We start from the raw sequence: 26,296 nt of genomic DNA, 5'->3' as shown, positions 1-26,296 counted from the left end.
TTGTTAATTAGGTAATGATGTAATAATAGTAAGGTACTTTGCATTTGGTAGTTTTACACTCATGTGCGCTACTATCTGCAGTGGACTCAAAGAGATCCCAGATCTGGACCCTCTCCCACCCACTTCCCGACACAAACTGATGTCCATCACGAGAAGAGAGTGGTATAGATACACGTTGCAGAGTCCAAAGTGCTCAAGATTCCGACATCACTGATGTGGAAATTCCGAGTCTCAACTTAGATTGGTAAAACTTAGAACTGTCTGATTCATCCGATTCTGAACCGCTCATCTCTAGCATGTGTAAGTTTATCAGGCACCACAGAATGACATGTCTCCCCACGGCAGCAACGTGATAGGGAACATGGATATGTTGCAAAGGGGGCATGGCCGACACGTCCCCAGAGGGCTGCCTACAGCTGTAAAGCGATAGGATGCCCTTTCCCAACCCTCAACATTACCACCCTAAACTCGAGACTGTCCCACTGAAATCAAGACAGTTGGGAGGTACAGAATGATCATAAGAGTTTTATAGCATATATCGCAAAATACCAACAGCAATCCATTTATCATAGGTCTTTTTGTGCGGCTTTCGTCCCGAGATTGTTAAACTTTGACTAGCAATACGTATAGCAGAAAAGAAGACCCGTTGATTATTACCAGCACTTTTGCAGTGACCCCTCTCTCTATATTTTTCTATATCACAGTCTAAATTCTCTACAAAACACACAATTAGCGGCTATTTTTTGCAGCAGCCAATTAACCTACCAGTATGTTTTCTGTTGTTGTTTTTTGGTATGTGGGGGGAGTAAACCAGAGTACCGGCAGGAAACCCGCACAAATACGGGGAGAACATAAAAACTGCACACAGTTAGGGCACGTCAAGGTAATGCTAACCAGTGTGCCACCGTGTGGCCCATGTATTTATCGTGGCTGACCTGACCTATATGAAACATTCACCTTTTTCAGCACCAGGGGGTAAATGTATCAAGCTGAGAGTTTTCCGGCGGGTTTGAAAACTGGAGATGTTGCCTATAGCAACCAATCAGGTTCTAGCTATCATTTTGTAGAATGTACTAAATAAGTGATAGCTAGAATCTGATTGGTTTTTCAAACCCGCTGGAAAACTCTCAGCTTGATACATTTACCCCCAGATTGATATTCCTGGTCCAGTCAGCAACTTCTTAATACATTGTGAATGGCTGGTAGGTGACGCATTAGGCTGCATAAAATAAACTATAAGAAGCTGTGAACACACCACAACAGTACAAGCCTTTGTGTTCACCGGTGCACAAGTCAGCTCCTTTCTTCATCTTCATAGCTGTCAAATGAATCATTTTATCCACATAGAAAGTCATAAAAAGGAGCTGCTAACGCCAAGACAGTTACAAGTGTGCCTACAGCTGGCAGGAGGACGTGCCCCCACACCCTGGAGCCATACAATGATCACAGGCGTGTCCCAAACACTGTTCCCTAAGAGTTTCCTCATGTCGGGTGCAGTTGAATGGACAGCATTCCAAGTCCTTACTGTGTGACTGAATTCACAGAGGCCTGGGTGCGTCCGTGTACTCCAGCTGTACTCCTCTCTGGGCTGTGTAGGACAATGTACGTTACTAGCTGGAAACCTAATGCCTTCTGCAAAATGTACATTGGATCACACATTAGCACCATTCTTACGTCAATTGTTTACCTCTTAACCACTGGTTCTGAGATAGACTAAATCTAAAATGTAATGTGTCTGCGTTATATTCTTGGGCCACCTGATGTCTCAAAATTGTCCAATCCTTTATTCAGACTTTAAAATTCAGCCATGAAATTGCTGATTTGTGTGCAGCGAAGCAAGATTTCCGTTTCGAAAATTGCTGAAAATATGTTGAGTTTAATCCTAGTCTTACGTGTTTTTATAAAATATTTGTCCTGTATCTTTCAAGAAATTGAAACTGGGAATTTAGGATTTTCATACTAAAAAGATCTGTGGCTCAGCCTGACTGCTGATCTACACCGAAGGTTGTTTTAAAGTGTACACAGTGGAGGCAGCTTATTGGTTGACTAAGAAATATTGACCTCCCGATAAACATAAACTGTCAGCTTAATGTTTTTTCTCCCTGATTTTAGCTGTGGAATCCATGAGATCAGTTCCATTGTGTCTCTACGTGATCCTTGCCCAGCAGCTCAGACTCGCGCATACTGTATTCAGTGAATGTGTCTGTGCTGCAGATTCTCTGAGCTTTAGATTACAGTCAGGTAGTAATTTATCAAGCTGCTTAATTTTTTTGGTGCAAACCACTTTTTTTTTTTTTAGGAACTGACGCTGGGCATCCATTTACCGGGTTGTGGTCTGATGGCAAAAATCGATTAGCATATGGCTGTCAGTGTACACCTTGGGCGTTCATCAGAGGAGCCCTGACGTGTAGAGATTGCATTGTCCATCATAAGACAGTAATGTCAGACTGTTTCCTGGAGCTGGGGGACCCGAGTCAGGGTTAGAGCTTATAACTGGCTGCTGGTTGAAAGGCTAAAGTGCTCTCCTGGTAAGGAGCCGGCTGTCATTTCTAGCCATGATTCGGGAAGATCTCCTTATAGTTGTAATTATGGGTACCCTGCTGAATTTAATAAATGGTGATGATCCATGCGGAGGTACCACCACTTAAATACTAGTGTAGGGAACGGGGAGTGTTTTGGTTCAATAATTTTTACATTTTTTTGATGATCATGAAATCACTTCAAGAATATTAAACTCTTGTATATGCAGTGATATGGATCCACTATATACCACAGGAGCAAGCAGCATTGTCTGTTTATATCTGTTCTGATACACAAGCTCTTACGGGTCTGGTTACCAAGGGGCATATTTAACAAGCAGCGCAGAAAGATCCCTCCACACACGCGCTGTAAAGCTCTGCTCTTCGGAGCAGAGTTGAACAGTGCTGCAAAATATCAGAAACAGTAATGTACGCCAGCCTGTACAGATAGTTTGCTATAGACCAGTGTTGGCTAACCTGTGACACGCCAGGTGTTGTGAAACTACAGGTCCCAGCATACCCTTCCAGCAATAAGCTGCTATATATTGGCAAAGCATGCTGGGACTTGTAGTTTCACAACACCTGGAGTGTCACAGGTTAGCCAACACTGCTATAGACTTTGCTTACACTGATAGTCGGCAGAGGTCAGATAATTAACTTTCACAATGGAATGATAACTCCCTAATAATACCCCTTCTCAGTCCCTCTCTCGTTTCCCTCCTCATACATAGGTTTCCCATGAACAGATCTTTTTTTTTTATAAAGTAAATTTTTATTGAACAACAGATCTAGTTAAAAATATAAAATTATAGGCTTGTGTTTTTGACATTCTGGATAAATTCGGCATATCCAGTTTAATATAACAGGTGTGCAGCCCAGCAACAGCTGCTTGGAATATAAGGAAGTCAATTTAAAACCTTTGGATAGTGCTTCTTTCATAGCCAGAGACAAAGGGCTCTATGTACTAACATATATAGTGTCCTAATGTTTACTTATGACATGGAACGCGGCTCTGCGGAGGAAAAAACTGAGGAATTTGGCACATGGAGGATGGAAGGGAACGGTACTCCCATCTATTAATCTTATTCCCATGCGTGCGCAAACTAGTTCAGCCCCAACTCCTCCTCCAGACACGCCCCCTGGAAGATGACCGCGCAAAGTGCCCAAGAGGAGGGAAATATTGCAGAGAGAGTGGAAATGCGCTGCTCTTTCCTCCATATTTGCCTTACAACACATAGCCCAAACCACTAAGCCGGTGGCTCAGTGGTTAGCACTTCTGCCTCTCAGCAGTGGGGTCATGAGTTCGATTCCCGACCATGGCCTTATCTGTGAGGAGTTTGTATGTTCTCCCCGTGTTTTACGTGGGTTTCCTCCAGGTGCTCCGGTTTCCTCCCACATTCCAAAAACATACTGGTAGGTTAATTGGCAGCTATCAAAAATTGACCCTAGTCCAGTGGTTCCCAAACTGTGCGCCTGGGGTGCCTCGGCGATCTCACAGAGGTGCCTTAGCCAGGGCCAGTGGTAAGCAAGGCGGGGGACTACTTGGTAATTATTTTGGCTTAGGGATCCACTGCCCTAGTCTGTGTGTGTGTATGTTAGGGAATTTAGACTGTAAGCTCCAATGGGGCCGGGACTGATGTGAGTGAGTTCTCTGTACAGCGCTGCGGAATTAGTGGCGCTATATAAATAAATGATGATGATCCCTGGTATATTAGCTACTTAACACTTTATAACTTATCTAATATGTACACAACAAATAACCTACAGCATCTGTACACATATCTAGTCTTTGTCAGATCACTGGGGACACTGTACATAAATTTTGCAGAACTAAACAGCCTGTCGTTTGTGTGTTTGTGGTTTTATGTATTTGGCTCATGGTAACCAATTACTAATGTTTGGCAGATCAGGTTATTTTGGATGCCGCAGAGCCCCACACTGTAGATGATTTTATATTTAAAGGACCAGAAACAATGACGCCCATGTAATCACAAGATCTGCCTGCCTTTGCTTGCGTGCTTACTTTGTATTTTTTGTTTTTCCTAATAGCTGCTAAAGGAGAAAAAGTTGCAAACCGATGTCCTCTGTGCCATGACAACTTTGTACCTGGAGAAGAGGTAATATGAGATTAATAACGGGTCCTGAGAGCCTGCACACACGGTGTTAATGTACCGTTCACACGTGTTCCTAATAGAATATCTGCCAGCACAGAGTAGCAGGGTGGGAAACTCGTCCTCTCAGCTCATAATTCAGCTTGGACAGCTCAGATAAACAATGTATTTCAATTCTGTCACTTTATTATTTCCCGATTCTTCTGTCCCTTTCCAATCTCTCTCTCTCTTATGAACTCTCCTCATTGTTTCTTGTCATCAAGTCACATTCTCTCATTACACACACGCCACATGCTGACAGTTTTACAGATCTGATGTATAAGCAGTGTTTAATCACATGCCTAAAATCTATCCTCCAATCAGTGTTGAGCGTTGTCTTTGAAGTTTGCCAAGCTAATGAACTCGACTCCTGGACATGTGATAGTTTTGCAAATACCTCTGTTATGAGCATAATGAATTTACACACACACAATGCAATTATAGTTACACAAGGATGGGGATCGACAGTGTTGAATACACAAAAATGGAACATGCAGTCCACTTTTTCGTTGTGTAAAAGACAGACATATTAATATACTTATATACATAACAAAGTAAACATCAATATCACTTGTATATACAAATACCTTAGTTGTATATTTAGTACACAAGTGACATGTTTATACTATACACAAGTGACATTTTGTTACACCAATGACTTATTATACAGCATTAAAATTGTATTTTTACCTTCCTCTCTGCTGGACACAGCACAGTGTCTCGGTGGTTAGCACTTCTGCCTCACAGCACCAGGGTCATGAGTTTGATTCCCAACCATGGCCTTAGCTGTGAGGAGTTTGTATGTTCTCCCCGTGTTTGCGTGGGTTTCCTCCGGGTGCTCCGGTTTCCTCCCATACTCCAAAAACATACTGGTAGGCTAATTGGCTGCTAACAAAATTGACCCTACTCTGTGGGTATGGTAGGGAATTTAGGCTGTAAGCCCCAATGGGGAGGGGACTGATGTGAGTGAGTTCTCTGTACAGCGCTGCGGAATTAGTGGCGCTATATAAATAACTGATGATGATGATGATACATACTGCAGTCTGGTTGCTCTACATCTCTATCCTGACCATATTTATACAGCAGCTGGTAATGCATCTGGTCCCTATAGGGGCAGCAACCAATAGATTCTGTTCCTGATTGCCTACACGCAGCAGTGACCGTGAGCGCTTTGGGCTGAGCGCAAAATCGATGCCCGCTCCTACATTCAACGGCTGCGGTTGCTAGGAAACATGGACGTCGTCAGCTGTACGGGGACCAGTAGTAGTGTAGGAGAGGGATATAAACTAATAACATAAATGTGTATACATATAAAAACAATTAAAATTAAAGAGGTTAAAAATGTAAAACCTAAAAAAAGAAATAAAAAAAAAAAACCACTTTCCACTTAACCTCCTAGCATCTAAAACTGTCATAAAAGTCACATTTTTTGTAATGTACACCTGTTTGGTATTGCTATACTTTGATGAATTAGTTTGATACATTTTGGAATAAATATCTGAAGTTTCTCTTATTATGTGAAAGTAACTATGGCAAAAGAATATTTTTCTTTTAACCATAAAATAAACTGATATTGGCCCTGATTCATTAAGGACAGTAAGGCAAAAAAAGAGTACGTTTTCTCCTGGACAAAACCATGTACAATACAAGGGGTGCAAATGAGTTTATTATTTTGCACATAAGTTAAATACTGGCTGTTTTTTATGTAATACCCAAATACTTGATAGCTTTATTTTTGCATTGAAATTTAATGTTGATCTAGGACATACCCTATCTTAATTATAAATCTCTCCCCATATTTTAAATTTACCTCCCCCCTCCAATGCAGCATGGTTTTGCCAAGGTGCAAAGTTACTATTTTTTTTTTTTTGCTTTACTTTCCTTAATGAATCGGCCCCATTGATTCTAAAGTGCTATCAAAAGAAAGCCTGATCTGTCCTCCGAGTATATAATTCAGCCGGGTGGTGTAACATAACTCCCAAAATGTATGAAAGTAAAACATGACAAATGCAGCGTGGTCTGCTTCAACTTATTTTAAGAGGTTTCCCCTTTTTAATCATAAATTCTTGACACATCCAGCGTGGAAACGTGACACAGAAATATGTCCCGGGGCACCGATCGGGAATCGCTATGTAAGATATCATGGCCACACCACTGATTTCATGTTCTAGCAGGTAATATATCATCTTACCTCATTAATTTCAGAGCAGACATAAGGCCAGTCAGGCTGTTATCAAACTGTACCAGCAAAATCAGTGTTCTAAAATAGAACTGAACCTTATATTGTTCACTCGGTTTATGTTGCTTCGGACAAGCTGCCAACAAGCATTTTTCTGTAGGGGATTTATCCTCTAGACTCCGGTATAGAGTTGAACATTTCCTTTTATTTCTCAATCAGCTTTAAACTTTCTTGTAAGAGATCTCACCAAACCACCTGTATTAAAGGACACAGAGTTATAATTTCAAATAAAGGCATTTTGTCCTCCGCTCGGCTCATTTACTGCTTGAATTCCAGTGCAGCCTCCGCGTCTCGTACGTTTCTTTAATTGGAAAAAGAAAATCGGTATGAAGGCCGTTTCTTTGTTACGTGATATTTCACTTCATTCCAGGAAAAGATTAAATGGAAGGTCCTTGGCAGAAGGCTAGTGGGTTAATTTTCAGTCTTTTATGTTAAATATATTTTATGAAGAAAAGCTCAATAGAGAAGGTCAGCGTTTCGCCAACCCTGCGGTAAATGGATGCCGGGCTGTGTTGGTTCAAGTGATTGATGAGGCAACTAAATCCAGTTTAAGTAATAAAAAGTTTGACACCTAGGGGCAAATGTATTTTAATATGGTGGTATGGTCTAGACACTTGTTTTTGTGATACACAGAGAGCACATTTTGTTGGCTGAATTAATATTCTTGAGAATGTAGCCTATCCACTCACTAGAAACCAATGACATCAATGAGACGCAGCTCAAACCGCCATTTTGTACGTCAGTATTAATAAAAATGCAGCCTGTTCGTTCTCTAATAACTAGCGGCATCACTGAGACACAGTGGAGGCAGCCATTTTGTGCGTCGGAGGATGGAAAAAAAACGTTTTTATTAATACTGATGCACAAAATGGCTGCCTTCACTGTGTCTCAGTGATGTCAGTAATTATTAGAGAACGGACAGGCACCGTTCTTATTAATACTAATAATTACTGACATCACAGACACAGTGGAAGCAGCCATTTTGTGCGTCCGTATTAATAAGAACGGCGCCTATCCATTCTCTTATAACTAGCGGTATCGCTGAGACACAGTGGAAGCAGCCATTTTATGCGTCAGTATTAATAAGAACGCAGCCAGTCCGTTCTCTAATAACTAGTGGCATTACTAGACACAGTGGAGGCAGCCATTTTGTGCGTCAGTATTAATAAGAACGCCACCTGTTTGTTCTCTAATAACTAGTGTCATCACTGAGACACAGTGGAAGCAGCCATTTTATGTGTCAGTATTAATAAGAACGGTGCCTGTCCGTTCTCTAGTAACTAGTGTCATCACTGAGACACAGTGGAAGCAGCCATTTTATGCGTCAGTATTAATAAGAACGGCGCCTGTCCGTTCTCTAATAACTAGTGTCATCACTGAGACACAGTGGAAGCAGCCATTTTATGCGTCAGTATTAATAAGAACGGCGCCTGTCCGTTCTCTAATAACTAGTGTCATCACTGAGACACAGTGGAGGCAGCCATTTTATGCGTCAGTATTAATAAGAACGGTGCCTGTCCGTTCTCTAGTAACTAGTGTCATCACTGAGACACAGTGGAAGCAGCCATTTTATGCGTCAGTATTAATAAGAACGGCGCCTGTCCGTTCTCTAATAACTAGTGTCACATCACTGAGACACAGTGGAGGCAGCCATTTTATGCGTCAGTATTAATAAGAACGGCGCCTGTCCGTTCTCTAATAACTAGTGTCATCACTGAGACACAGTGGAGGCAGCCATTTTATGCGTCAGTATTAATAAGAACGGCGCCTGTCCGTTCTCTAATAACTAGTGTCATCACTGAGACACAGTGGAAGCAGCCATTTTATGCGTCAGTATTAATAAGAACGGCGCCTGTCCGTTCTCTAATAACTAGTGTCATCACTGAGACACAGTGGAGGCAGCCATTTTATGCGTCAGTATTAATAAGAACGCAGCCTGTCCGTTCTCTAATAACTAGTGTCATCACTGAGACACAGTGGAGGCAGCCATTTTGACAGCTGAAATAATCATTAGAATTCATAAAAGCTGCTATTGCTAAAATAAAAACTAGCGCTCACAGTTTCATGACCTTTTATTTCCTCTACCAGTAAACTGTTAAATAAAAATTACGTCTATTGATTTTTCTTTTGTTCTGCGGAAAGACAACAGACAAGATGAACTAATCCCTGTTTTCATAGGATTAGGCTAACACCTGCAGTATTTCCAGTCACATTAGCAGTGGGCTTGGCGTGTTTACATGTATAAATACTGTTTAGATGAGACTATTGTATCCACTTTCTCCACCCTGTACACTTCCCATGTTTGCTCTTACAACATTATAACCGCCCTACTCCCAGTCACTGCTGTCCAGCTCTACAGAGTGCCAACTTCTACATTAATCCTTTGCAGCGCCATGGGCCTAACACTCTATTCTGTGGGAGTGTAGGTGGTTCTCCTAACATTATCATCACATCGTTATATTATATAGTTATATAAAAGTTTCTATATTCTAATTACATCTACTACCTTGTAGTGTAAGGAATTCCACAGCTTAATCACTCTTACTGTAAAGAACCCTTCCTGTGCTTATAGTGAATCTGCCTCCCTTTCATTTGCCATCCGTGACCCCTTGTCCATGATGATCATGGTATGAAACGTTTGCAGACAAATCTCTGTATTGACCTCTAATATATTTATACGTATTGGTTAGGACCACCTCTAAGGCGTCCAAAGTAAATAAACCTAGTTTTTCTAGCTTCTCTTTATAAAGGAACCCTTCCTTCCAAAGATAATGAGGTTCATTTATGGATTGCGGAAAATGCTGACACACCTTGACCGCCTAGCGCATGTAAATTTTCATACCTACTTCTTCATCTTCGGCAATACCGCCATAAAATCAGTCTGCACCTACATTTACTGGTTGGTGGAAAATTAGCAAATGCGTTGGAGAGAAAATGCAAAAACATCCTATCAAAGTCCAACCTACCTTCACTTTAGAACCACCCTGTTCGTTAATTACCACTTTTACTATTTTCTCCTAAAATACTGTCTGGTTAATCTTATTTATGCTGTAAATACCCTCAAAGGGTTGTATGTATGTGTTGGGGGTGGAAGCTATTATTTTGCTCCCAATTACGCTGTTCATCTTCCCTTCAAAATGATCCCTCTGTAAAGCATCGATCTGAATGGATAACACTCCACCGTTTGATTCCCAAATATATCCTATAGTTCCTAGATGCTATATCATGGAAGTCACCACAGGTATTTGAATGTGATACTTCTCCTTAGTGATGTTTGTTTTTTTTAAACGTCTGCTGAGGTAAATTTAAATAAAAGTGATAATATATCAAATGAAGTGTCCGTCTTTGGACATCTGAAACGTTGGGGTGTATAAGATCTGGACAGCGACACAGACGTTGGTAGTGACATTACACTGCGATCGGTCTTTACTACAGAACCACCTCTTGTGACTACAGGCCTCCTGTGGGATCTTCTACACCGGTTGCTGAAGGTGGCACTGCTTCCAGTGGCTGGACAGTGTACCCGCCTCTCTACCGGATGGTCAGCCACATACCGTAGCCATTCCCATCTTCATGCTCTGCCGCTAGTGTAGCAGTTTCTATGACTTTTGCCTATGTGTACTATTAGTGGAAGCATATGGGTGATTCTTCTGTACCCCTGTACGGCACAGAAAGGGTCATTTCCGAGCCACAAGTGTAAAACATTTTACGTATGAGCAGTGTTTTTCAGGCCAAGATGGCTGCATTTGTAAGGGAACAAAATGTAGCACTGGCTGATGGGAGCTTTCGGGCGGATTAAGGGCGTTGCTTGCTAGGTGCACCTACGTTTGCACTGAAGTGCAGAGACAAGCTGAAAATTTAATTAGTAAAAGTAGATTTGACTTTGTGACATTTGTACTGTTCATCCTACATATTTTTCAGACCATCCGCTAACCCTCAGAGCGATGTGGTGATTTGCTTTTATGGGAGTGTTCCCAAACACAGTGTAGTATGTGAGCACCCAGAATATTAGCATTGAAGTGGTTGCCTACAGACAGTGGACGGAGCCATTGTGCGAATTTTGCGGCTTATGTACTAGATACCGCTGAGGCACAAAGTACCGGCAACCACGTTGTGAGTTGAACTATTATTTGTGATTATGCAATTCAAGATTCAATTTAGAATTATCACCAGCCAACACCGACATCACGGAGTCTGTTTTTAGTGAATTGACAGGCTGCAATTTCATGCATATTGAGTCAAAATGGCTGCCTCTAGTGTGTTTATACAAAGTAAATATAAAAACTCCCCCTATTATAGCTTTCTGTGCATACCTGACAGCAGCTTTGTCATTAATAATACATTCCACACAGTGTGGATAAATATTCACATAACATAACGTGTGTTACCATGTGAACAGATATGTGTCTAGCACATGTAGTTTACCAAAGTAGTTTTTTTATTTGCACTTATTTCATTTGTAATGACGCAATTTCTATATAATAGAAATGTACATAGAGATCAATAAGATAAATAATTGTGGCGATACTTATTTTAAATACAGAGCACTGCCCAGGCCGGGAGACAAAGGAAGGAACAGTGATAGGGCAGGGGGACAGCAAAGCACTGTGGGTTTTTTAAATGGATCTAGGTGCAAAGCATTGTGGGTTTTCTAAATGGCCCTAGAGACTTGTCACTGAAATCCTGGGACTGGTCTGGTCAGGGCCGAGTGTTACCAAGAAACATGTTATCACAGCCCCACCAGCAGGTTTGACTGATTGGTAATACTGGCTCGAAAGTTTTTTGTATCTTTGTCATGAAGCTGATTTTTTTCTGGAGGTTTTCCTATAACTCATTGTTCCCTTTGTTCTCGGTGGGGGAGATTTATAGGGATGCCGCCGGGGTTAAAAAAATTTCTCCTGGAAACATTTTGATTCTTCTTCCATTTCCCAGGGCTCCTCATTTTTCTTCCAAAACCAGCCTAAAACCATGGGAGAGTAGTGGGGAGAACCAGTTGCAGACTTCAGTCAAGAGATTGTAGCTTCTGATTGGTTCTCCCACTCGCACCTCCCCCAACAAAGATTTAAAATGGCAAATGGAACTGATTTGTTAGTTCTGTATTGGCCTACACTACAAAAGACCCAGGTGCTGCTACATGCATACCTCCCAGGGCTCTGTCTAGGAGTAGAAACGCGTTAGTATCATTTTTATAGTAGGTGGTGATGGAGCTTTAATGTAAATGAACTAGGCGTGTTAGTATATTTGTTCAATGTAATCACCGTCAAACACAGTACACAGAGCACTTCTGTGATATCGTCATGCTCTGTATCCATGTGGTCATTGGGGTTGTAGAACAAATTTCTTGTGTGTGAATGTTATAGAGACTGTTGCATCTTCACCTGGTAGGTCGTAAGCTCTGATCACATTTTGCGCTAATATAAGGTATAAATGTTTTATGAACATGTCCCTGAAATGCGTCTTTTCATGTTGTCAGGCCTGGAAATCCCACCTGATGGGGAAGGATGGCTGCAAAATGAATCCTCGCAGGACACTGGCTCTACAAAGAACACAGCTAGGAGCGCAAGGTAAGAGATCTGTGATAAAGTGTTATACACACCTCTTGCCTATTCACAGGATGAGCGGCAGTCATTTGTAAATGCAGCCTGTCAATGCACTCGGGGGTCATTGACATCACATCACCTTAATAAGAGCACCTGTTACCCCCTTTTACTGCCCTCATAGCCCACCAATGCGCCTACTCCATACGCAAGAAGTGCCCTTACCCCATCCGTCCTCTTATCGGCCTGTGCAGACTGCTGCTCCTCCCCAAACCTATGCACTCTGACAGAAATCTGGGTGCATCATTTTGTGCTACACTCACTTTTAGGCAACGCCTCATCCCGCAGTGACAGATCTGTTTCCTAGGGAATGGACAGGCTGCCTTCTCATATATATTGGTGCAGCCCACAAAATGGCCGCCTCTAGTGTGTTAATGACACAGGTCCTGTTTGTTGAAGTGAACCCAGGACTTACCTTCTTTCTGCCACTGAAAATCTGCTTTTCTTTTATCTGATCAACACTAGACTAAGGTGCTTAATGGGAACATAGTAAAGTTATATTTTAGTAACAGCATTAAGGCTAATTGCTTTTGGAAGGGTGGTCCCAGGACCTGTCTTTACATTCTGTCAGAGTGGCGTTAAGGACTACAGTATTTATTTAAAAAAAAGTGACACGTTTGTCTTAATAATAATGTTATTTGTGAAGTAAAATAAAGGTGAAAACATTACCCCATGACATTAGTAGAAATAATTCTGTCACCTCTTTTTATCTCTTTAGCATCAAATATACGTAATAAGAGATGATAACAAACATAAGAGGGCAAAGCCTTCTTTCATGTGTTTGTTTTCTGTACAGATACTTAGTAGTCCATCTCCCATAACATAGTGTAATATGATAACAAGAAGCTGAATTAATCAGAGTCTATACAAGTTGATGTGTTTACGTCTCTGGGTACAAATCCTGCGGTGTGCCAGGATTCTTGGGCTCCTTGTTGTGTGTTTTGTCTGTTCCACGTGGTTCTTGCTGCTAATCCCATACTTTATCTTTACCCAGCGGCACTTAAAGTCGGGGGATCGACAATAACAAAAACAGGGACCACGGGAGCGAAGCAACGGCCGCCTATTACCGGCAGTAAGATCCCAGCCCCAAGAGCGGGATTAAATAAAACTACAAGCAAACCGCAACCAAAGCGATGATGGAAAACGCTGACTTGTGTAAACAGAGACTGACAGGACTCTGGCCCAGCAATATCTATAGCCAGTAATAGCCGCTAGTGTCATCATTCCCTCCTCCTATTATATTTCACATCTGATTTCCTAAATTAATCACGTTTTATATAAATTATGTTAGGGAAACAGACAGCTATCCAATCATGCTACATTCCGTACCGCAAAGTGTTCAATACTGTCTTAATCATGTGATCCTCCATTATACATGTGTCATAACTGTAATAGATCCGGTCTGCCAACACGTTAGGGCCACCTCCTTCATTTATGTAAACTTTTAATTTTAGCCTAATTTATGACTTCAATTAATCGTGAGAAGGGACATCAGACCTTAATATGTGTGTTGCTAGCATACATCTCAGTGTTTATTTTACATTGGTTGATATTCGCCTAGAATCGTGCGTTCTCATAAAAGGTGCGCTTAGTAGGTGGAACGCGTAGGCCTAGTGTCCGCCACTTCTGGGGGTGTGGGGAGAAAACAAGTCATTTTGCAGGGAGAAAAATCTTGTACTCCCATTTGGGAAACAGAAGACACCTCTAATTGCTCCTGCTATCTAATTTATATAGTATATCATTTATATTCACATTAGTAAATTTAATTTTTGCATAAGCATGTATAACTAGACGCAATCCCGCACTTAGCCCATGTTCAAAATGGAAACCCTGCAAGCTTATCCCGGCGGAACATTTTGCATCCCTGAAACATCAATATATGTGAAAAACATGCACGTTGCTTAACATTTATGCAAGACAGATACAGACATCATTTTCAATGTGGAACCCACACCTCTGACTCTTTGTGAATGACCCTTAACCTTGACCCTTAACCTTGTACTTACTCTGTACTTAGACCATAGTATCCAATCGGCTATTAGCTTTTATCTGTCTAGTACAAGTTGTGCAATTAAAGCAAACCTCTGATTGGTTGCTATGGTTTTATTGCAGGTTTGCACCATCGAGCAATGTTAGGAAATAATCATCATTGCCTTCCATTTATAAAGCGGTACAAATAGTGTACAAGGCCCTGGGCATAAAAACGTGTCAACTTGAGTCTTGTTGGTCAAGATCGGCCAAAGTAACGTTCACGTGACATTGTAAAAATCTTTATTTACTTATATATGCACATTTAGACCTCAGCTTTCCAAATGGTTTGTGCCTAGAACTCACTTTATCATTAGCTATGCAGAATCTGTACTCTTGGGGTACATGATGGATATTCAGTATAATCACCTGTGTCCACCTATAAATGGAGTATCCCAGCAATATTCTTTGTGCAGGGAGAGTTTGCAGAATGGAGAAGTACCGTAAGTAACATAAGCTGTGTATGAAGCTGGCATTCCAACCCTCTAAGCGGAGACACTCCATGTTGTTCACTTGTATTCATAACAAACAAGGTACCAAACTAAATCAAAATTATACTTTCTATAATGTCTTAATCTTTTATAAAATCACTTCCGTCCACACACAAAGAGACTTTAGTCTTCAGTGTGTTCTTCAATGCAGGGGTCTCCAGTCTTATCCTCAGGACCGTTTCATAACCAACGGATTTAGCAGATACAATGTAATGGCATATAGTAAGAATGTGGCACAGATAAAGCCTATAGATTGTCCTCTCCATGTATTGTACCAGTTCTGTTACATGAAACCATTTGATTTTGGATTTCAGCTAGATCATAGAGAGGCACAGTGTGGCTCTCCTGTTGTTGTGGAACTACAGCATGATTTGTGAGTCAGAGGACACACTCTTTACTAAAACATGATTCCAAACTAGTTCAGAACATCTCATTTGTTCTGGGGAACATTCCCTTACGGATGTAACCTGTGTGCCTATATGAATTCTGCACTTACATAGTCCTGAGATTTAAGCTGGTGCCTCTGCCTCACACAGCCAAATGCTGTATCTCCGTAGTATGCGGGTCATTCATTCTGTGCATGTGAATTGCTTTTTTTTTTTTAACATCTATGTGTTTTATGGTGTAATATGTGTTTTATGTAAACAGAGTGTAAATTCATGATAATATATATATGTATTTTTATGACGTTGGTGTGCTTAATTCTTTTTCTGTCTTTATGTCTACTATGCAATGTCTGAATGAGCGGGGTGCTGCCTCTTGTTTTACATGGTGTGCTCAGATCAGAACATCATAAGCTGGGGGAACTTATCTCTTACTTGCCAACTCCCCCTGAATGTCAGGGAGACTCCCTGAAATAGGGGTAATCTCCCTCACTCCCTGAAGAGTCTGGCATTCTCCCTGATGCTGAGCCAGTACAAGACGTGGTTGGCTTCGCCATCTGTGGCATGATGACACAGTTCAGAATTTGTGTCCTATGTCTATGTTTTGATGCCTATGGAGGTGGCCATTTTCGTGGAGACCAAGATTTAATCAAAGACTAACCGGTAAGACAACATGACTTCAGTAATGGAGACAGAGATGTAAAAGACACTTCAGTCTCTAGAGATTCATTAGCTACTTTTCTTTAACGCATAGTTGCCTACTCTCCCGGAATATCCGGGAGACTCCCGCATTTCTGCGAGATCTCCCGGAAGAGCAGGACAACCTCCTGGTTCTCTCCCCTGCAACAGATAAGTGGTGGGGGGGGGCTTAATGACGCAAATATCGTGACATCTTAGCCCCTGTTGTAATTGGCCAAAATTGTGACAATCTAGGGGGCGGGGCCAAAATTATGAACGTCCACCTTTCCTGGGATCTCCCTGAAGCCAACGAGGAAAAGTTGGCAAGTTTGACATATCTGAGGAGTGGTACACACAGGGATAAGGTGCTGTAATCCATAGCATCGGATTGTGACATTCTTATATACCGTATAGAAAATAAAAGCAGACATCTGATGCTACCAGTTATTGCATATTTTTCCTGTGCATCACTTTTCAGAAATGCTCCCATTATTTAGATGAGATAATACTTCTATCTGTTAGTGCTTCATCTTATCTCAGGAGTTCTTTATCTATACCTGTCAACATTCAATTCCCATTCTCTGGTATCACTGCATATAAAACACAACAGCTGCACCTATATACCCTGCCTGCAAGATCTTCTAGAAATGCTTCCCTTATAAGTTATTCCTTTAATCATTTTCATCATTTTAAGTTCTGGGAGAGAAGTGAACCTGTAACTAGAGGAATTAATTTTAATGTTTGACATAGTCATGTAGAAAAATCGTTTTTTGTTTAGCTTTTAGAAGCACTGAATTAATTTTATATGATGATCTTTCTTTGGAATGTTTATGCTGTATACAGTTTAAGGATATTATTAGCAAACTCTTAACTACAGGAAATGAAGAACTTGATGAAAATAATGTTAAAATAAGTAGCTCCTTAGTTGGTAGTGCGCTATAGTTTTGCAAGCTCACAAATATTAGAAGAAAAAATCAAACAGGAATACATTTCAATTTATTAAAGAGAACAAATGTGATCCCCCCCATAAACGATTGAAGGACCCATTTACAGCTGACGACTCATTGGGGCATATTCAATTCCGATCCCGATTCTCGGGATCGCGCCGGAACGGCCGCGAATGTAATCCGCGGTACCGCAATAACGTGGATTTTCGTTGGATTTGCGTTATTGCGATACCGTATTATCGGCAGTAATGCGCATTTTTCGCGGTAACGTGCGTTACCGCGGATCGGATCGGAATTGAATATGCCCCATTGAGTTCTCTTTGGTAACAGACCTCTGTGTAACACTTTTTATTGGTAATGCCATGAAGGAAGTTTTATGAGTACACATGGGCAGCCAGATCACTAAATATTAATTTAATGCCCACTTTCAAACAATTGGTTTGCATTCACTTTATTTGGTCCAAAAATGTAGATTTGCCAATACAGTATAGTGTCTCTGAGCTTTAATTTACAAAATTTAGCACATCATGACCTGGAGTCATTTCGTTTTGTTTGGTAGCTCCAATAGAGCCTTAGGGGTAGAGTTACTAAAACCTCTAAGCAGGAAAAGTGGAGGTGTTGCCCCTAGCAATCATTCAGATTTTAGCTATCAATTCTTCATTCTGGTTATCATTCTAGAAAATGATAGCTAGAATCTGATTGGTTACTATGGACAATGCCTCCACTTTTCCTTTTTAGAGGTCTTAGTAAATCTACTCCCTTGTGTTCATTTTGCCCTTCAACTGTAATTCTGCATTACCTTCTTTATCTGGTAGCTCTGTGTAGGTAGGGTTCAAACACTAGGTCGTCCAAGCAGGGTACAGTGGGCAGCACGGTGGCTCAGTGGTTAGAACTTCTGCCTTACAGCACTGGGGTCATTAGTTCAACTCCCGACCATGGCCTTATCTGTGTGGAGTTTGTATGTTCTCCCTGTGTTTGCGTGGGTTTCCTCCCAGTGCTCCGGTTTCCTCCCACACTCCCAAAACATACTGGTTGGTTAATTGGCTGCTAACAAATTGACCCTAGTCTGTCTCCGTCTGTCTGCCTCCGTGTGTGTGTGTGTGTGTGTGTGTGTGTGTGTGTGTGTGTGTGTGTGTGTATGTTAGGGAATTTAGACTGTAAGTCCCGATGGGGCAGGGACTGATGTGAATGAGTTCTCTGTACAGCACTGCGGAATTAGTGGCGCTATATAAATAAATGGTGATGATGATAATGATGATCATGCAATTCATCATAGTACATGTAGTTTTGTCCCAAATCCACTGTGCAGAGATCGTTGATTTCCCTACAGCGGTGATACGGCACTAGGGATCCTCCGAGCTTTTACCTACGACCCTCAGCTCCTTCCTGCTTTATTACCAGATGTGGTTCTTATAACATTGTGTTACAATGCCTGCTGATATATTATTACAGATAGGTGTCTTTTTCTTTGATTAAATGTATTGTTTTACCTTATTACTGAGATTAAGGGTCCTGTGAGGCCCTTTTGAAGGTTAGAGGGCCACACACGTGGCCCCTGAAGGTATCAAGTTGGCTGTCACTGACCTACAGGCTGCAATTCCTCCAACAGGACTGCATATAAAATATATACAAACCTATAAAACTGTTACTGGGAATCACGGAGCACCTACAAATGTATTTCTGGGATCAGAAAATCACGCACATTTTTGCTGCAGACATTTAACTGTACTATAGATATTATTTAATGATTGGATTACACTTTAAGGATTAAACAATGAAATGTGATAAAGCAAAACATCTCTGTTTGTATTCACTACCTACTAGTGTGTTCATATATAGACCGAAGTATGTCATAATGAGAATTCACCAACTATTTATTCTGTCTTCTCACACTTACAGGAGAAAGCATGCGCCTTGTTACTCTTGCTCAAGTCCAAGTGAGTACAGTATTAGTAGGATTGTAGATCGCAATTTGTAATGTCATCATTTGTGGATACTAAAGTTAAGCTCCTCCATTCACTCAGTCCGCTGGGTCCATCCAACTGGACCGGTGCTGCTCTGCTCTACCGTAAGATCGCTGACCTATCTCAGACAGGCAGTGGTCAGTGCCCCCCTACCCCATGTCATGTCATCATCCAATGCATGCAGATGGGAAACATTACAGAGGAGCAATAAGGTCATCACCTCTGCCTGCTGGAGATACGGCAGCCGCGGTAGTAGCTCGGGGGGATGAGAAGGGGCCGGAACGGTGACGGCTTCGGGAGATATGGTGAATGTCTCATGTTTTATCTCACCACGGTGAACTGCAGCCAACACTACATGATTAATTTTATGTGGAGCAGTACTGTACAGGTAATTTATTCATTTTGCACCCTGCCCAAGTGGACCAAACAGTACAAATCCCCTATCACAAGTGCACACTATCAACCTACCAGTATGTTTTTTGGACAGGAGGAAATCAGAGCGCCTGCAGGAAACCCACCAGGCACTGGGAATACATACATGGCGGGAATCATACCCGTGGTGCCAGCAGTGCCAACCATTGGGCAAGCAATTTATTACGGGTTGCTGATATTCATAAAGATAGATAGAACATTGCTTTCTCCATCTAGATATCTATAGACCCAGCAAAAAAGAGATCTTGGTGACAAATTCATTATGTAAAATAGTAGGGTGTTTTTATGTACCAAGCAAGAAGTGAAATATATACATATATACCGGTATATGGAATGCAAAATGTGCGTACTTTGTGTTTTTAAAAGAAGTAATTTTGGCGTACGCATGTCCATGTCCAACTTGAACCGGATCTGTAGAAACGTCTCTTGTTCAATACGGGTCTGGGTACCTTCTGGTTATACGGCATTTGCTGTATTGAGACAGACAGAACACACTGCAGAATACAAACTATACATATATGGAATATTAAGTCCTATCAGAACACACAGAAAAGAAAAAAAAAAGTATTCAATGATTGTCACCTGTTAATAATATAATCATTAAGGAAAAGACTGGAGCGGACTTTTTTTTTCTGTAATTTTTTTTTTTTACATCAATGACGTATTGGTATGTTCTCACTGCGTACTGTATATAAATTAAATTTTTATAGATGCTCAGAACTGCATACACATGTTGTGGCGTACATAGACAGCCGCCATCACTAGTAATCGGCACTTACACCTGACCTGTAGCTGGTGCAAATGATACGACGGAAACATACCTACCTTAGAGATGCCCAAAGCTTGAATCGGACACTGCCACGTGCGCTTGTCCTTTGCACGCCCTTACTGTACATTGACTACCGTTCCGCCCTTCAAATCGTAGACTGTCGGAAGTGTCATTTACGTGCAGACATGAATTGCGTACTCTGTCACGCATGTGCAGAACGAAAGTACACAAAATACAGCACATAAATGGCCCTACATTCCATAATGAATCGGGCCCATAATGCTATGGTATTATGATTCCTTTTCACTGCTAACAGATATGAAAGTAAATTGTATCTTGCTTGACAACAGATTATAGAGCTGCTTCTACTGCCTGTGTTGAACACATTACTCACCTGACAGTCTTGCAAGAGCAGCTTTATAGAAGCGGTCCCTTTTCAAAATAAAGATATCTTAATGCAGTGGAGGGTGGAGATGTATTAGTAGTAGTAATCATTTTATTATGCTTCTTTGCTATGCTATTTTCTAAAATACCATTTACCGTGCAGCCATACTTGTATATAAAAGTGACAAAGAAAAAACAATTGACAAGGTAAAATAAGCAGTAAATGTATCAAACTTTCTAAAAAGGAAAAGTGGAGATGTTGCCCATAGCAACCAATCAGATTCTAGCTGTCATTTATCTAGTACATTCTTGACAATGATAGTTAGAATCTAATTGGTTGCTATGAGCAACACCTCCACTTTTCCTTTTTATTAAGTTTGATAAATCTACCCCAAGGTTAATAACACCTCACAATGTACACCGAGCGTAACCAGATTTGCGCAATTCTGATTGGTTGATCCTCTCGTGCTCTCAAGAGATCTAACTTACAGTTCAGCCATTTACAAGTCAGTTTAAAATGACTGCACCACAGAACTACAGGGTTGGGGAATTGTCAGTGAGATTTATTACTAAATATCTTGTCGAATATGGTAACACATGTCGCATGAAATCCATTACCTTTTCTTCCCTCACGACAGACATAATACACATGTTCTAAAATTCTTTTTCCGACAAGTCATTTCTCATGCACAGAATCCTCCCTCTTTCTACAAGTACTTATTTCCATAAGTCACTGGCTTGCTGCATTAATCAGTGCTGAATGAAACCATGTTCTTGGCTTTGTGAGATAATTTTAATAAAAATGAATGTTACACTCCACAGATTAGACAATGATTTGGAAATAAATGCAATTTTTTTTTGTGGCAAATGGGGAAACTTAGACAAAAAGAGCCAACCAGCACTAGACATGCCTTTACATTTGCATAGAGTATTTGCTGAGCCTGTACAAAGCACTCTTTCACTGTTCGGTTACAAGGGTGGGGGTCTGTGAGTTCTCACTAACTTGCTGCTGCACTGGTTAATATGTTTCACCTTTTAGCATCCTTAATGGTTAAGCTGGATCAGTACGCTGTAGGTCGGAACCCCAGGTGAGGTTCCAAAATCTATTTTAGGGATTGTCCACTTGTCCGATATTTAAATATCTAAAATAAAGTTGAGAATCAGTGTTCCATAACAAGCTTAGCCTCTCCAGTTATTTTGGTAACACAATCCTCAGCAGGTCATTCTGGGATTTGTAGTTCCACAACAGCTGGAGAGTGACAGGTTATTTTCTTCTGCCTTGGACTGTTAAATTATATACAGAAAGGAGACTGCTGGAAGGTGTGACATAAATGGAAATAATGATCTTATTAATGCTTGACTCCTAGTTTCCAGTGTCAGTCCCAGGGTTTAAGGATTTGTCCCTGCAGATGTTTGTCTGTAGAACTAGCCTTATTTTTCATTATTGCCCATCCGCTCTGTACCATTCCTCTCATTCTGTATATTGAATGCAATTCACACCACTTATCTTAATCTCTGTCCTTTAAAATTGATATTTATTAAAGTTTATATTTAAAAGTTACTCAAATATGTTTTTTATATACTTCCTCATTTTTTTGCTTCACATATTAATGGATGACTTAACTATTATAAGGTATTACCTAGTTTCTGTGGTGGTGCTAGTGAGTCTGCTTGCAGAGTTTACAATGTGGTACTTGTCCATATTTGCTTTCTTTTCCCCATAATTCCCTACTGTCAATCAAATCATTTATCTTAACTAAACTTCTCCCTCTTCTGGTTCTGGAAAAGGCATTTGCTATTGTTCTGCATAGACATACCTGTCGTCATCCGCCAGCTCGCAGCAGCTGTGTCCCTGGTCGTCTTCTCCGCCGACATGCTCGCCACTGGACACAGAGTCGGGACACTTGCTCCTCGTGGCCACAGTAGATGTGGCGACAGGATGCTGCAGAAATAACCAAAGGAGGAAGAGAGATGGCGACAGCAATGCCAGCTACGCTATCTGGGTTAAGCAGCTGAACTGAGATGGTAGGAGATCTTCAAAGCAACCCTGTCATTTGTGTGATGAGCGTCCTCAGCAACACATTGTAATTTCCTATTGCCTTCATACATTTTTAACAGTTGTTAAAAATCGACTCAAAATCTGGCCACGCACCTTTACTGTTCAGAAAGTTGTAATGATCAGTCCCGCCATCCTTCCCTCTAAAACATGAAAATAGTTGCAATGGAGTTGAAAAAAAGCTAAGTTCTTCAATATATAAAATATATTGGAGCCCATTTATAAAATTAATGTTGCAATGGACTTATTTTTTTATTGGCTACTTCAGCAGCATTGATGTTAGGGGTACATTTTATTTCTATCCTTGTGCCTAGTAACTGATGCTATTTTATATAATTTACTTTGCAGAGATAGGAGTAGCCTTAGTGATATTTCTCGTCTACTTATAAATTGAATAGACTTGGATAAGAGCACATGAAATACATCACTATTCTCTATTACGAACGGTTCTTTTTCAACAGGACACGCATACATTTAATTATTTTAATATACAACAAGCTTTTACTGAGTTCTGTAGGCTGAGGGGCTTTTAGATGTAAGAATAATATGAATTTTAATGAATCAGCATTATTTTATTAATGCAAGAAGGTGTTTGCAGCCTCCACAGTATATCACTGTAAGCATAGAAGTGTTTCATGTGTTTATGAATACAGGCCTTATACCACTTCAAGGTCGAGTGGAAATTTTTGGCCCCAGAAATTCTAAATTTAAATACATCTCGTATAAAATGCATAATGCAGCCGCTGCTTTACCCTGTGATGTTCTAACACACTAGTGAGCTCAGGGTTGATTGACCGACCAGTAAAAAATTATGACGTATCAGTGTTGGGCACCTCCGTTAACCCGTTCTCTACATAAGCTGGTCCTATCATCTAGGTAAGTTTTGCCGGGGAATTCATCGTAGAACATATTGAAAAATAGATGTCTTCAAAGTAGTTGTAGAGTCCTGTTTACAGACAGATAGAAGGGGACTATAAAAGCTCTAAACTTTGAAATTCATGCCAAGATATACAGCACTATTTACATCTTACCAAAGATATAAAAGGATGACAAATTTTACTTATTAGAAGTAAAAAGAAATTAACAAATGCTAGAAAAAAATTAAACGTCAAGATAATGAAATGACGTTCTCTCTGCTAATTCATTGTTTCTTGCACGGAATTGCTAACTAATAATGTATGGGCAATGCCTGATCATAATCCAATCCAACTGGGATCGGAAACGATTGGGCAGAATGGAAATTCTGCTATTGGTGCAATCAGTGACCGGTATGCCAGCTTCAGCCAACCGGAATAATGAAGTTCAGATCTGCTGGAATCATCCAAAACTGTTTTTTGACTAAATGGGCAGGTTTGTGTAGGTATAGGTCCAGCTTGAAGCTGGTCACACGTGGCAGTCATATTGGTCAATTTAGCTCAAACTGACCAAGAATCACAGAGATGGCTGAGAACGATTGGGCAGCATGGTGGCTCAGTGGTTAGCACTTCTGCCTTACAGCACTGGGGTCATGAATTCAATTCCTGACCATGGCCTTATCTGTGTGGAGTTTGTATGTTCTCCCCGTGTTTGCGTGGGTTTCCTCTGGGTGTTCTGGTTTCCTCCCACACTCCAAAAACATACTGGTAGGTTAATTGGCTGCTACTAAATTGCCCTTAGACTCTCCCTCTCTGTAAGTATGTATGTTAGGGAATTTAGACTGTAAGCTCCAATGGGGGAGGGACTGATGTGAGTGAGTTCTCTGTACAGTGCTGCGGAATTAGTGGCGCTATATAAATAAATGGTGATGATGATGATATCCATGCAAACTTCAATCTTGGGCAAAAAATGCAGTTAGCTGATAAGGATATGTTTGCACTGTCATTGCCTTACAGCTCCAATACACTCTCTCCGGCCAGTTATAAGAATTGTTGTGTTGTACCATAATAACCACTAATAACATAATATTGACAAGCTGTACGTGATAAAACAATACTGCGAATACCACAATATAGCTAGTACTACTAAAATATTATAATATCGGTAACAAAAATTAAAACTTTTCAACAAACAACCTACATGGCCTTGGAGCGTCCATACCCAAGATATAGAGTATATATTATTTGGCCATAAGTAATGAGCTTAGTGAATTTGAATGTTTAGCAGGGGATGATACATAGCCTTTATGGATCACTGAAAGAAAATGTACTTTGTTACTCTCTAATAACAAGTCTGTCTTTATTTTCTGCAGGCCACTAGTTTGCCACGGCGCTGTCTAAGAAGCGTCTGCGGCGGTGCTGTATACAATACAGCACCGCCTCGGACGCTTCTTTGACAGCGCCGCGGCTGCTGTATAGGACAGTGGCCACTTTGTTAGCGCAGGGGGGGGTTTCTAGAGACCCAGAAACCCCCCCTGTGTGCGCCACTGCACGTGTATTAAGAGAGAACGGTCTGTGCTGTGTTGTTTAGGCCTCCTACAGTGTCTTCTAGCTCCTATAAAACTCTGTTTTTCTTTGGCTTTTTGGCACAGCACAGCAAGAAGTTTGGTGGCCCTGAAAAGAAAATGCTGCTTGTTGTCGCATTCATCATATTTTCCTATATGTTGCAAATGTGTTATGAATAGCTTCATTAACCCCCTTCATGACCAGAGATAGTTCTACACCATAATGATAATCGTTGGGTTCGCCTGGAATCATTTTTTTTTTTATTTGTAAGTCGAAGAAAATTAGATTTACGTTGTGTTAAATATCTTCTTTTATTTTCTGTGCATTAGACCGTAATCAAAAACAAAATACACATTTCTTTAGTTCTTCCCGTAGTTTACTTTTACTATATTAGTACAATATCAGAAAATGATAACAATATTGTATCATCTAGTGTGGTAGACTCACACTTTTTGCATGGATTGAGAAAAGGGGGTAAATGTATCAAGCCGCGAGTTTCTGGCGGGTATGAAAAGTGGAGATGTTGCCTATAGCAATCAATCAGATTCTAGTTATCATTTATTTAGTACATTCTACAATAATGATAGGTAGAATCTGATTGGTTGTTATTGGGAGCATCTTCACTTTTTAAAGCCACTGGATACTCGCAGCTTGATACATTTACCCCTAGTAGTGCCAATAGGTCGGCTGTGTGTATAAAGTACCTGGACCTGCTTTAAGGGCCTGATAGTGGCAAATTATAATGAGGGCAAATGGGGTGACTGCCTGAGGCCCAGGGGGAGGGCAAGTCTAGCCCAGTCAAACCATTCCCGGCCCCATAAGAGGTTTCAACTGACAGCACCTACTTTTGCTGAGGCTGTGCCCATGGACTGGGTTGGCGGAAGACTATATGTGTGGCAGGAGGGCACCGTGCTTACAGAGACTCCCCACCAGCCTGCCTACGACAATTTATTTTTTATACTTGTGTGTTCGACGTGCCCCCTTCCCCCCCCCCCCCCCCCCCCCTCTGAACAGAGTAGGGATCGGAGTAGGTATGGGGGCTCTTGCTGTGCTTACACACACACTGGCGGGGGGGTGGGGGTGCTGGAGATACCATGGTGTACATCCAGGGAGCAGCTGCTGCACTGGGGTTCAAGTCTCTTCTCTGCACCCTGATGGTGTTAGATGTGGGGGCCGGTATTAATGCTATGATATTTTTTATTTCTAACTAACTGAAACCAAAAATTAGAGTAAATTTAA

General features: G+C 41.0%; 1 protein-coding gene across 1 annotated transcript in view; it reads left to right on the top strand.

Annotated features, from left to right (window-relative positions):
• Positions 1-15,711, top strand: part of CEP104 (centrosomal protein 104) — a 70,937-nt gene extending 55,226 nt beyond the window's left edge. The window contains 3 exon segments of the mRNA XM_075189988.1: positions 4,569-4,636; positions 12,382-12,472; positions 13,500-15,711. Of these exon segments, the coding sequence (XP_075046089.1) occupies positions 4,569-4,636; positions 12,382-12,472; positions 13,500-13,642 (302 nt within the window). The 3' untranslated portion in view covers positions 13,643-15,711.
• Positions 15,712-26,296: the final 10,585 nt, after the last annotated feature.

This window comes from Mixophyes fleayi, chromosome 11, assembly GCF_038048845.1.
Source record: "Mixophyes fleayi isolate aMixFle1 chromosome 11, aMixFle1.hap1, whole genome shotgun sequence".
In the NCBI taxonomy this organism is placed as follows: Eukaryota; Metazoa; Chordata; class Amphibia; order Anura; family Limnodynastidae; genus Mixophyes; species Mixophyes fleayi.
Note: the sequence above shows the minus strand (reverse complement) of the source record. Positions and strands in the feature narration are given on the sequence as shown.